The sequence below is a fragment of the Podarcis filfolensis genome, assembly GCF_964270895.1.
Source record: "Podarcis filfolensis genome assembly, chromosome: W".
Lineage (NCBI taxonomy): Eukaryota > Metazoa > Chordata > Lepidosauria > Squamata > Lacertidae > Podarcis > Podarcis filfolensis.
The window spans coordinates 37374185-37388039 of record NC_139619.1 but is presented as its reverse complement, the minus strand read 5'-3'; the positions used below and the strand labels follow the sequence as shown (position 1 = coordinate 37388039).

At 47.2% G+C, this 13855-nt stretch overlaps 1 protein-coding gene across 4 annotated transcripts in view; it reads right to left on the bottom strand.

Annotated features, from left to right (window-relative positions):
• Positions 1-13855, bottom strand: part of LOC310753897 (nuclear pore complex protein Nup214-like) — a 34860-nt gene that overhangs the window by 4483 nt on the left and 16522 nt on the right. For 3 of the 4 annotated variants that reach the window (XM_083595243.1, XM_083595246.1, XM_083595244.1), the window contains 3 exons: positions 5819-5990; positions 4511-4653; positions 3240-3264 (listed from right to left, as the gene is read on the bottom strand). In XM_083595243.1, the coding sequence (XP_083451369.1) occupies positions 3240-3264; positions 4511-4653; positions 5819-5990 (340 nt within the window). Of the gene's footprint in view, positions 1-3205; positions 3265-4510; positions 4654-5818; positions 5991-13855 lie in introns of all 4 variants that reach the window. The other variant, XM_083595245.1, reaches the window with a different exon arrangement.

Sequence of the window (13855 nt, the reverse complement as noted above, 5' to 3'; positions counted from 1 at the left end):
AATTGACCTGGCACAAGCTTACCAACAGCTGCCAGTAACCCCACAATCAGCGGAAGCACAGACTATTGTCACACATAAAGGGGCGTTCAGAGTTAACAGATTACAATTTGGAGTTTGTGTGGCCCCAGGGATTTTTCAAGGGCTCATGGAACGCCTGTTAAGAGGTCTGCCGGGGGTCTTGCCATTTTTTGATGACGTTTTGATTGCTGGAAAAGACCCACAGGAACTGGTTGCGCGTGTCCGTGCAGTGTTGCTCAAGTTCAAGGAGGTGGGGTTGCAACTGAAAAAGGAAAAATGCAGTTTTGGGGTGCCAACTGTGGATTTCTTGGGGTTTAAAATTGATGCATCAGGCATCCACCCCACAGATGCTAAGATTAAGGCCATCATCGAGGCACCGCGACCACAGAACAAGACGCAGTTGCAGTCATTCCTGGGACTTATTAACTTTTATCATTCGTTCTTACCCCAGAAAGCTTCGGTAGCTGAACCATTACATCGACTGTTGCAGAAAAAGAATGTGTGGCGATGGGGGCAGGGGCAGCAGAAGGCTTTTGACTCCTTGCGAGGAATGCTGAGTAGCAGGAGCGTCCTTGCTCATTATGATGAGTCGAAGCCGCTGGTCCTGGCATGTGATGCCTCTCAATACGGCCTGGGGGCGGTGCTGAGTCATAGGGAACCGGATGGGTCGGAAAAGCCCATCTCTTTCTATTCCCGTACGTTGTTGCCCACGGAGCGCAACTATGCTCAAATTGACAAAGAGGCGCTTGCAATTGTGGCAGGAATCAAAAAGTTCCATGATTATGTGTATGGTCGCCATTTCTCCATTGAAACGGACCACAAACCACTGTTAGGGTTGTTCAACCCGAACAAACAAACGCCACAAATTCTCTCCCCCAGAATGTTGCGTTGGTCTATATTCCTGAACGGGTTCCAGTACACCTTGACCCATGTGCCGGGGAAACGGTTGTGCCACGCTGATGCGCTGAGTCGATTGCCTCTTCCTGGCAGGAACAATGTGGATCCTGCTCCAGCGGAGCACATAATGATGCTGGAAACACTTCCGGGGGCTCCTCTAACGGCTACTGATATAGCTGAGAAAACGAGGAAAGATGCTGTTCTCTCCCGTGTGCTCACTTGGGTGGGGAGGGGGTGGCCAGGTGGTCCGCATGAAGACAAATTCAGGCCTTATGCGACGAGGCAGCACGAGTTGTCCATGCATAAGGGTTGTCTCCTGTGGGGAGATAGGGTGATCATCCCAGCACCACTGAGAAACAGGGTTCTTGAGACGCTTCACATGGGACACCCAGGAATGGTCAGGATGAAGTCGCTAGCCCGATGTTATGTGTGGTGGCCTGGAATGGACCAGAACATAGAACAATGGGTACGAACATGCAAGGCATGCCAAGAGGTGCGGCCAGAAGTGGCCAGAGCACCAGTTCACTGGTGGGAGCAGTCCAGATCTCCCTGGAGCCGGCTGCACTTAGATTTTGCTGGGCCATTCCAGGGGAAGGTCTTTTTGGTTATCGTCGATGCATATTCCAAATGGTTAGAAGTGGCGATGGTCCCTAGCATGGCATCAGCTGCCGTAATCAAGGTGTTGAGGCAGCTGTTTGCAACCCACGGGTTACCTGAGACCATTGTATCAGATAATGGGGCAGCTTTTGTATCCCAAGAATTCAGGGCATTCTTGGCTGATAACTTCATAAGAGGGGTCACATCCGCGCCCTTTCACCCATCGTCCAATGGGCAGGCTGAGCGCATGGTAAGAACAGCCAAAGAATCCATTGCGCGCTTAATGGAGGGTAACTGGTCAGCTCGCATCGCGCGAATGTTATTTTTGCAGCATGCGACGCCGTGTACTGCGATGGGCAAGTCGCCAGCTGAGCTGCTCTTCGGTAGAAGACTGGTAACGGTGCTGGATTATGTCCACCCCGATAAAATGCCAAACCGTAATTCAAGAGCAACCCCCCAGGCTGAGGCTGACACAACAAGGTATCTCGCCCCTGAAGATCTGGTCTGGGTGAGGAACTATTCACGAGGTCCGCGGTGGGTGGCTGGTGTGGTCACCCGGACTAGTGGACCAGTGTCCTACTATGTGACCTTGGAAAATGGGCAAGTTTGGAAGAGACATATAGATCAGCTGAGGCGCCGGGCGCTCAGCAGGGAGGGGTCAGATAATTCATCCCTGGCTAACGACGCAGAGCTGCAAGACCAGAGTGAAAATGGCCCAGAGGTGCAGTCACCAGGGGCTTCAGCAAATGAACCAGGGTCTGCTAGTCCTCAGGATGACGAGGTACAGGTAGGGGACCCTGCGATGTCTGGGACTCCATCTGTTCCTGACGAAACCCCTATAGCACCCCCCCTACCACAGGTAACATCCAATCCAGAACCGGCAACACCTGTTGTCAGGAGATCAAGTAGAAGTTGTAGGCCCCCACAGTACCTGAGAGATTACGTCTGCAGTGCTCACTAGGGGGGGAGGGGTGTTGTGTATTGAGTCAAAGGATTTTATATCTGTATTATTATTGTCTGTATTTGCATTAGGGTAAAGTAACTGCCTTTTGGTTCCAGAGGGTACAGCTACTATTGGTTCATTTAAGCTGCTGTATTTGGATCCTCTGTCTTATTGGTTTCCTCCAAAAGGCAGGACTGTGATTGCCTGATATTGTTCCCTCCAAAATGTATCCTTTCTAGCTAGTTCCCTGTCCCTATAAATGTAGCTCTCCCCTCCTCAGTTCTCAGTCTTGTTTGCTTTAATAAAGAAGTGTTACTACAGAACTGTCTCCAGCATATTATGTCAAGAGAGCTGAAATCACAAACCCCACGTCACAACAGACACACTGCTGCCTCAGTTTACTCAGGAGAGCTCTGCAACCCACAGAGCATTTACTGAGTTCCCACTTTGTGGAGCATTCCAAAAATAGTTGCTTAAAGTCCTACTTTTACAAAGGAAAAAAGTGCAGGGTGAAGAATAGAAGAAAAGAGCAGCCTATTTCTAAGGGAGGATCAGGTCCCCGGGAGAAACACTGCCTTCTAGATCTTAAGCTTCTCATTAATGTTATTACAAGGGGAAATGAGAGAGGGAACAAAGCCCACAGTCATCTCTTGCTGATTCAAAATTCAAGCAGGGATTACCATATTTAATAATATATTTCACCTCAAAAGCAGCTCTCTTTCTGGCACAAAATAAACCGAAAAAACCTACCGACAACATGGAAGGCAGCACGAGAGAGACTTACACATTAGACGATCCAAAGCCAAAGCCTGTAAGGGGTGAGGGGAAATGCAATGTTAAAGGGCTTATTGGATAGGTTATATTACAAAACACACATTAAGGAACGGTGTCAGGATTCCAAGCCAGCCTCAAAGCCACACTGTCACATCAGCACAGTTTCTCTCTGCCCCCTAACCAGTATCCAATCACACCAGTTCTCCATCTAGTGTTTAACTCTAACCCACAACCAAAGCTCTTCTTTTAATTCATACACAGAGGGAGCTGCCTTCTAAAGAGTCAGACCATTGCTTCCATCTAGCTCAGTACTGTCAACCGTTAGCAGCTTCTTGGGGGTGATTCCCAGCATCTGGGGGCACCTTCCCTCTGACAGCAGAGGTAGAACACAGCCTAATTCCTCCTTGAATTTGTCCAACCCCCTTTTAGAGCCACCCAAGTTAGTGGCTGTAACTACTTCTTGTGAGAGCAAATTTTAATTATGGGCTGTGTGAAGGAGGACTTCCATTTTCCCTGTTCTGAGAAAAAAATCCTCAAAACATCTAAGAACCAGGTGGAGGGCAAGGACAAGGGGATGGAAACTCTGCACATGCTCATGAGCAGACTTTGCAAACTCCTACTCAGAAGGTGCAGAGAGCAATAAGCCCGAGAAATGAATGGCGGCGGAAGGTTTCTGGGTTTGGGGGCTTAACATCAGCTTTGGTGTGTTTTGTAAATTGCTAAAAATATTTAAACAATTTATGTACTGCTTAACTGCAATTGTCTCTAGGTGGTTAAAAAGGCTCTAACCCTCACATAAAGGTTTTAAAAGTGTGGTTAAACATATACATTTCTTTCTATTTTCCCACCCCCAAAGGGGATAGAAAGGATGTACGCTGGATACAGTTATGTCCCTCAGTCTCTCCAACAGAGAGCCAGTGTGGTGTAGCCAGTTAAAAGTGTTGGACTAGGGTTTAAATCCACGCTCAGCCACAAAGTTCACTGGGTGTGACCTTGAGCCAGTCATTGCCTCTCAGCCTAACCTACCTCACAGGGTTGTTGTGAGTCGTTGAATGAGGGAGAGAAACCATGCACACCACCCTGAGCAACTTGGAGAGAAAGGTGGGACATAAATGCAATAAAAAATTAAAAAGCAACCCCTGCTCCCCTTTAAGATACGATTAAGCTTGGTTTGCATCTGAAATCCAGCCCCTAACAGTTTATGACTGACCAAGTGCTGAAGCTCCCCACGCTCCCACCTCTCCAAGCTCCCTCCTATTTAGGGTCAAGAACAGCTCATACCTCCTCCTCCACTCGACTCGAAAGCGGAGAAGCCAGTGCCTTGTGTACCAAAACCCGTAGGCTGCTGAGAGAGGGATCCAAAGGTAGGGGTGTTCTGGCTTGCCAGTGTTCCGAATGACACTGTGTTGGCTGTGCCACCAAACCTGTGGAACAGAGAGCAGGAGCAAGCAGTGGGTTAAAGAGGGTGTGGCTTTTAAAAAAGATAAGTGAAGCAAAAAGAGCTAGATGAAGGCAGAAATCCATAATCAGCCAACTTGGGTGCTGTAGATGGCAAGGGAGGCCATGTTGGTACTGCTGCCTGGATTGGTGTTCTGCCCGGACAGGGTCTGCTCAATGGTGGCTCCCTGTTGGTGGAATGCCCTCCTTGGTGAGGTGCATCTGCCTTCCTTTTATTAACAGAGCCACCCGCCTGCCAATCAACTGACATCACAATGACATCAGGCAATGGGGTGCTTTGAAGTCCTCATTGCGGGGACTTCACTGTACAAGGCTGTTAAATAAAATAGCACAGTGTGTTGTAGTACCACTGATCAGCTGATGGTCAAGGTTTCAATGCACTAAGCAGGGGCTCCCTGGGTTTGGCTCTTTGCAAGCACCAAAGATCAGCTGGCAGCAGCAGCCCCATGGAGCTTGAAGTAAGCTGATAGGCACTGCTTGACTTCCAATCCCAGCTCACTTTGCTATCACAGTTCTCCATGGGGAACTCTGTAGTGCAGCCAATCCTAACCAGCTTGGTGATTTGCAATGAAAGCAAGCTTCCCTGGCTTTAAGGTTCCTGACTGCACAATGGCAACTGTCCCTTGCACAGGTGGGTGGGGTTTGGTGGAAATTGTATACAGTGATACCTCTGGTTGTGAACGGGATCCGTTCTGGAGGGCCGTTTGCAACATGTATAGAACGTAACCCGCAGTGCCACGTCTGCGCACGCGTGGGTTGTAATTCACCACTTCTGCACATGCGCGTGATGTCATTTTGTGCATCTGCACATGCGCGAGCCGCGAAACCCGGAAGTAATCCTTTCTGGTACTTCCCGGTCGCCGCGGGACGCAACCTGAAAAAACGTATCATGAAGCAAATGTAACATGAGGTATGACTGTAATTCATTGCTGTTACCTGCCCCAGGACCTTCTGGCAAAGGGTAAATAAGAAATCTGATTAAAGAAATCAATATAATGAAATGTAGTGAAATGAAGGGTGGCTTGCAGAATATTTATTCAAACTAAAAAAGAAAAATGGGGCACCTGGATATCACTGCAACCCCCCCTCCCAAGACCCTGTTGTTTTGTTGCTGTTGTTGTTGTGGCTTACCCGAATCCTCCAGCGTTGGCAGCCACCGTCCCCTCTCCGAAGACTTTGCCTCCTGTCGAGCCCAGAGGGCTTGCAAAGGCTGGGGCTGAACCGAATGCTGGCACCCCTCCGAACCCGGGGGAGCCCCCAAAAGTGGGAGGGCTGCCGAACACAGGAGCAGCTCCAAAGCCACCTGAGCAAACACAGAGGCAAACAAAGAAAAACAAAGGGAAGGGGACATACACAAGCAAAAGAATAAATAAAAAGTCAAAATAGCAGAGAGAGAGTGAGAGAGAGAGAAAGGCAAGGCAAGAAGAGCAAAGAAAGAAGAAATCAGAGTTAGGACATTTCCCGGTGCAGAAGCCCCACAGACCTGAACTTGTGGGGAAGAGGGGCTTTATTTGTGCTGCAGAAGCAATGGGACCCTGACACACTTTCAAAGGCCCCGATTTCATCCTAGAAAACATAAAGTCAGTAAATATTACAAAATATCCTCTCCCCTCATTTTTTAAGGCACAATTAAAAGAGGAAATTGGGGGGGGCAGTTGTCTGATGAGTCCTCTCTGGTTTGGGCCTCTTGGGCAAAGCAAAGAACGTAGATCAGGCTCAACACCTTTTTGGATGTCAGAACTCAGGATTCTGAACTCTCCCTGTAAGAGACTCTCTCTCTCTCTCTCTCTCTCTCTCTCTCTCTGTGTGTGTGTGTGTGTGAGAGAGAGAGAGAGAGAGAGAGAGAGAGAGAGAGAGAGAGAGAGAAAAGCATTGCTTAATTCAAGAGGCAAAAGCGGGAATGGGGTGGGGAAGCAGAAAGGAACAGCTTTAGGCAGAGGCAGGCCTTAGCTAGATTTTTCCTCTTTTTTGTTTAGAGTTGCAGTCTATGTCTGCAAAGGAGACGTGAACTATCGGATTTACAGCACTGCATTCCCCCCCCAACTTCCCATCTAAGGGGAACCTCGACCTCCTGCTGGCCTTCATTCAAGAGAGTCCGGATGTCCCCGAGAACTGCAAATCGGCAACCATCACCCCCAACTCTCCACTCTCCCCCCCCAAGAATGCACCAAAGAGAGAGAGAGAGACAGCGAGGAAGAGAGAGGGGGGTTTGGGGATGGGAGAGTTTCTCATTAAGAATTGCCTTCTTTACCCTCCGCACAGCACTTACTGCAAAAGGGGTGGCTAGATTCTGCAGGCATGTCCTTAAGAAGAAAAACCTTAGACATGAATTAAAAGAAAAACAGGCCAAGAACTCCCGCTCTAGAGCACCTGCATGAAAAAGCAACAGTTGCTGATGCCACCACCAGCAGCAGCTCTCAGCAAAAGATGGGGGAAAGGAGGGGGGAAGCTAGCAGTTGCTAAGGTAGCTGTTTTCTGATGTCGCCAGCAAAACTGCAATCATTTCAGCACAGCGGTGTGTTGCACCCTAGAGGCAAGCTAACCACACACCCCTGACCTGTCACAAGCAGACCAGGAGGAAAGCAAGACATTCCCAAGTCTATGATGCCATTTCCTGTCATCCCCACTTTCATTTTAACTGATGCCAAGCTTGCTTTATTTATTTATTTATTTATTTATTTATTTATTTATTTATCAGTGTTTGCACATTACTCTTCAGTTCCAGCCCCTGAAAAAGGCTCCTAGAGCAGCCTGTATCTGTGAAATCAACTGAAAACAAGGCTAGCTTACAAGCTTAAAAAAAGACAACACATGACAAACGAGAAAAATGGGACAAGAAGGGAAGAGGAAAAAAGCAAATCTGGGCACCCGTTCTTAAACAGCCATTCTTATAAGGACCAGCTGGCTTGATGGAGCTGGTATTCTGGCAGAGTTGATGGGATGAGCCCTGCTTCCCATCTCTCCTACTGAGGCAGCCTAATGGGAATGACTGGTGACAGCTGAGGAAGGGGGTCTTTATTCCCCACCCCCCCAAAAAAGGTTATTTTCTGAGTTGCTTTTCAGGGCCACTCCCTCACAAAGAAACGTACGTAAAAAAGGAAGGATGCGAAGAGACACTAGGTGTATGGGAAATAAAAAGTATTCAAGGTCTGCTTGAAAGTCTGCTTGCAGCTTCTCTCATACAGCCAGTAACATCTTGGCCCTTTCCTAGGAATGCAAAAAAGCCATTGGGCGCCGGGGCACGATTCACACTGGGAGTGACATCATCACACACACCATCTTTTGAGCCTCTCCTGTAAAAACAAACTCACGGCTCACACGGGAAGTGTGTGACACTGAGCCAATAACTGAACCAATTTGTTTGCCTTCAGCTCACCAACATGACAGCAGGTACAAATCTGGCTAGTAGGAAGGAATGTGTGATGGAGCCTTTCTGGTGGTGGCCTCTTCGCCTATGTAACTTCCTTCTCTGGGAGAGACGTTTGTTTCCACCCCCCATTTTCTTTTAGATACTCCTTTTCCAATTCACCTTTGGTTAGGAAGCTGGTGGGGCATTAGAACACCCTCCCTATTGTCAGCATGATGGCATCTGATGACACAGGCTGACTTGACGGTCAGTGGGGATGTGTGCCATTTTTGTGTGTTTATGTTGCTCTTTTTTTAGCTTTTGGAAATTTCCAACTGTATGTGGTTTTGAAGACCAGAGCTGCAATGCTGTTATTTAATTGTGTTTTGTGTTACAACTTTTACTTATTTATCTGCAACCCCCTTCGAATCGGCCTTGGTCCTGAAAAGCAGCATAAAATAATAATATTCTAAAGTAAAGGAGGGAAGCCAAAGAAAGCAGCCCTGTTGGGTCAGACCAAAGGCCCATCATCACAGGGGTGGATAACATCAGGTCTGGGGGACAAATGTAAGGGCTCCCCTGCCTAGTCCTTGGGACCTTCCCCAGATAACACACATGACCCCACTTTGCACCTTCCTTGGCCAAAATGTGCCCTTGAACTCTGACAATGCCTTTTGCTTGCCTGGATGGAGAACAGCAAGTGGATGTGAGAAGAAAGCAGCCTACAGGGACAAATAAAGGGACAATTTATAATCATTGCTCCGTCCACTATTGCATCTGGACCTCTCCAGCACTGGCATGTGGTCCTTGGGCTTAGAAAGTGTCCATACCCCATGCCTATCCAGTCCAAAACCCTGTTTTTGTTAGGATATAGTTCCGTTCCTCCTTAAAAGAGTCAGGCATGATTGTTGTGTGTCACATGCCTGTTTACTCCCTGCACTGTTCTCGCTGGGAACTTCCGTTTTGTATATAGCTTTTGTTCTGGCTGTTTTCCTCGACACGGATGCAAGCAGTCATGTTTTCCTTTGTTCTGACCTACGTTGAATAAAGCTGTAAATATGCTCTTCTGTCTGAATCTTCTGTTGCGGAGACTGCTGAAAAGGGTGTGCATGAGTCTTGGAATGTGTCTGAGGCTCGTGTCGCTAATTGACTGATGCTGTTTCCACGGAAGACCGGTGATCATCTGGAGATGACATGTAGGCTGCCTGATGCCTCTGCCTCCCTGGCAGTATCCCAACAACAAGGTTATGGGCCCAGATTCACGACACTTACAGGAGAGTAAGACTGCAAAAGACTGCGAGAGGTATGTGGAAAAGGGAGGCTTTTCTGATGCCGCGGCAGAGACTTTGAAGTCCGGCAGACTAATTAGGCTGGCAGAGAAGAGCCAGAAGGCCTCGTAATTTATGACCTGCCAAAGATAAGGAGTCTTTGAAGGGAATAAGGCTCACGGCTGAAGAGCTGAAATGGAGCTTTTACAAGCCTCAGATGGGGTTCCATACCCAAAGCTTAATGGCTACAACTATCAGACCTGGGCAAGGTACTGTGAGAGCCTGTTGAGACAGTTTGGAGTGTGGCACACTGTGTGTGAAGCCCCTCCAGTTCCTCTGACAGATAGATGGAGGGCCGAGGATTCAAGGGCCATAGACGTGATCGTCTTGTCCATCTCTCTGGAGGAAATTGTAACACTGGCTGGCAACACGACAGCAAGTCAGATGTGGAATGCTTTGAAAGTAGCCCATCTGGCAGCCTTCCCAGCACAGAGTTTGACTGCGTCAGAGGGCCTGGCTGTTTCCCAGATTGCGAGTGGTTGCAGGGATGCCGAGGGCGCCGGTTGCAAGCTGCAGGGGGAGCTGACTATGACATCATCCCAGACAGCATTCCAGCCTCCAGGGGGAGCGAAGGAGTCGGCAGCTGAGAGCTCTGTTTCCTGTGAGAACCAAGGTCATCTTCGCAGAAGTCGGAAGGCGAGATGTAAACAGAGACAAAAGCCTGCAGATGGCCAGGAGCAGGGGGGCAAGCAGCAGCCCAAGCCGGTGGAAAACAAGGTTTTGTTTGCGGGAACTGCTTCTCCAAAGGCCAAAGGCAAATTTGTTGTCAATTCTGGAGCCACAAGGCACGTGTGTAAATCAGCACCTGTTTATTTCCTTCACGCCTCAAGATGGAGAGATCCAACAGGCCGATGGAAGGACGTTGAGAATTGCAGGAGTCGGGACAGTGAATACACTCTCCTGCACGATGTAGCTTAATCTGCAAGTACTTGGTTCTTTGCTTGCAACTCTCTGAGTTCAGCAAAGCCAAACAGGATCTATTGTCTTCCCCCAGTCTTCTATGCAGCTCACAGTTTTTACTGTTTTACGTGGACACTTTTCAACGCACACTTCCATCTTATTAACAGGCTGCCTGTCCGCTACAAGAAATGACTACCAATATAGCTCCTTGCTGTTTTTGACTGGAGGTGCATTTTAATACCCTGGGTGAAATTCCAGTCTGACCAATGTAACAGATACTAAACACAACTGTCGGGGGGGAGGGGGAGAGAGAGCTGCAGCTGAATTATTTAGCAGAGATTAGAGATCCAGTGACACTTTTGTCCATGAGCCATTGGGTTTTACCTATATCCTCCAAGTTTCGTGGGAACCAATGCATGTATTGCAAGTTAAGAACATAAGAAGAGCCTGGTTGCTGCACCAGGGCATAAGTCTAGCTGGCCCAATATCCTATTCTCACTGTGGACTTCCGGGGTGGCGCCACCGGCAATGGCGGACTCCCTCTGAACTGGAGGGAAGAGCTCTGCGGGAAACGGGTCTTCTCCGCTACGGCGAAGCGGGGACCCTTTCAAAAATCACAGGCAGATGAAGCCTGTGAACATGGGACTCGGCGGGCACCTTTAGCGCCCCCCCAACTCGCTAAGGAACCCACCAACGGGCTCCGAAGTGAAGAGGGGGAAGTGGCGCGGTGCTGAGAGTCAACGGCTATTTCCGTGGAGCGAAGCCACATAGCCGTTGCCGGAGAGCACTGCCTTTTTCCTGGGACAATCTGGACTTTAAAATAAGCACCCGTGAGTACTTAGATTTTGAACAATTGGACATCAAACAAGGACTAGTGAGCAGAAAAGAATTGGATTTTAAAATACCTATTTTAATTTGGTACGGAACGGGAAGGTCTAAACAGGAAGTCAGCCTTCCGTTCTTTTGTAAACAGAATAAAGCAAAGACAATATAAACTAGAGCTAAGAAAATCGTCTCTAAAGGACTGGATTTCATCATTTATAATTGTGGAACCCCCCTTTGACAGCAGGAGAAGGGGGAGGATCATTTTTAGACTGTTTAAAGTGAATTTAAAGTAAAGTAACTTTCCTCCGTCCTGATACTGGAGCGGGGGTGTCAGGACCGACGTTTGAAGTTCACTGACCAGAAATAAGTGTTTTTGACAGATAGTGAAAAGAAGAGAAACATAGTGATTCCAATGTTCCTCTTCGCATTTGAAAGGAATAAATATTGACAAAGTATCTTAAAAGGGGAAACTCTGTTGCAAGAACAAATAGAAGTTTTCCCCCTAGAGGGAGACTGTGAAACTGTAACCAACTCCAGGGAGTCAGCAGCTGTTATAGATTACAATCGTGGGAACAGACATTTGACCTTGCAGGACAATGTATTCAGAAACCTTGTTGTGTGTCTTTTATAAAACAAATGCCCTACTGGAACAATTACACGAAAAGGTGAATTGGATGGCGACCTCGGCTAGAAATTTGGAACAGGCAGTGGGAAACTTTGAACAGGCAGTGGGAAAATATGTGGAGCCCACTCAGGAATTAAATCAGGAGTGTGTCTTGACAGAACAGGCCCAACAGGAATATGAGCTTTCGGACTTGACAAATGAACTTGGAAAAAGCCACATTTGGAAAGAAAAAGTTTGGTTTGGCTTGGAAATGGGGGGCTGGATTGACCCCCCTATGCTGAAATGTCTGGACTTTTCAAATGTGGCAATGGGCCGTGAGATGTTTGGGATTGTGGGGGCTCCTAGCCTTGGAGGGTTTTTGAAACATGCTGTTAAATACCATATGGAATTTAGTGTTGAATATGGAAAAGGGGCTGATCTGTCGAGAAGGGTTAAAAATATTGCCAAGCTGGAGCTACCACGAGCAGGAGAGAAGGGAAAATACAGCTACAAATATGAAGAAGAGCTGCGGAAGGGACATGGAAGAGACTTCAGGGCCTCGGATATAAGGTTGCCAGGTTAATGAGCTAGATCAACGTGATAATAAGGACTGACAAAACCCGGAACCAGGAGGAAGGGACGCTGGATGAAGATTGGACTTGTTTGTATTTTTTTTCTCTACCATTAGAACTGTTTTATAAAATTGATGAACATTAGGGAAATGTTGGAATGAAATTACTTGGCTTTAGCAAAAATGTTTAAAGATTTATGAAAGAATGTTATGGTTATGAGAAGCTGGTAAGGACAAGATTTAAGTTTTAAGCTTTAAGATTTATCTTATTATAGAAAGATAAGACTAAAACAGATTAGGGTAATGTAATGACAGAATATTATGAAATATGGAAAGGATTTGCTGGGATAATTAACAACTAGGATACAAAGAAAGGGAGGAGGAGGAGGTCTAGGAAAGAAGGTAATGACAGTTGAGGATTTGGAAATAATGAATTTGTTTTTTTAAATGTTTTTAATTGTTTGTGATGTATTGTATTTTTTTCTATTTTTTTTCTTTTTTTGGTTTGAATTTGCATTTGTTTTTGTCTATATTTTATTTTGTAACATTTTGAAAATTCTAATAAATATCATTTAAAAAAAACAACAACAATATCCTATTCTCACTGTGGCCGACCAGATGCCCCAGTGAGAAGCTTGCAAGCAAGACTTGAGTGCAGCACTGCTCTCCCCTCTTGCAATTCTCAACAACTAGTATTCAGAGTCAAGCTGCCTCCGATAGCTCTATATATCATTTTCTACCGTAAGGGGACCTGCGGCATGCAAAGCAGGTGCTCAACCATTGAGCTGTGGTCACTTCCTTTCTGCCATCCACCAGTACCAGTGGCACAGGGAACCAGCACCTGACCTACAGAGCTCCTGGTCTGAGCTGCAGAGCACCCTGATATGAATTTAAGAAGAGCCTGGGTGCTGGATCTGGCCAAAGGCCCATCTAAATCCACCATCCTGTTCTCACAGTGGTCAACCAGATGCCCCAAAAGGAAGCCTGAAAGCAGGACATAAGCACAACCGTTAAAAGTCACAACATACAAAGGTCACCCATCCTTTTGGAGCCTGTGGGAACACTGATATAGTATTGAGGGCACCATCCTCTATGGTTGCTTCTCCCCACCCTCCTCTTGGGTCAGTTCACTACATATCTAGAGAAAGATGTGATCTACAATTTGATGACAACAGTGGTGGGGAAAGACCCATAAAAAGAAGAAGATCTGTTTTACCGTAATCAACACTTGTATACATGGTTGCCTCCTCCCTCCCTCCCTCTGTGCATGTGTCTGACTCCACTTTCTTCCCTGACTCCTGCAGCACCTCGCTTTCTCTCCCCTCACTGCCTCTCAGTTGTTCTCTTTTCCTCCCAACACGCTCTGGAATTGAAGGAATGGGTTTCTGTGCAGTCAGTTTGAAACGGGATCCAACCCCCCCCCCCCTTTTCTTCTTTCTCCAAGGGAGCATTTCTAAAATGCATTAACTTGAGCTGTTGAGCAAATGCATAACAAGAACACAGCTGTATAAACAAAGCTCTCTCCTTTATCAGTCACGGCAAAGGATGACCTTGGCTGTTCCAGTGGAGTAGGGATGGCACGTCTAGGTCTTAT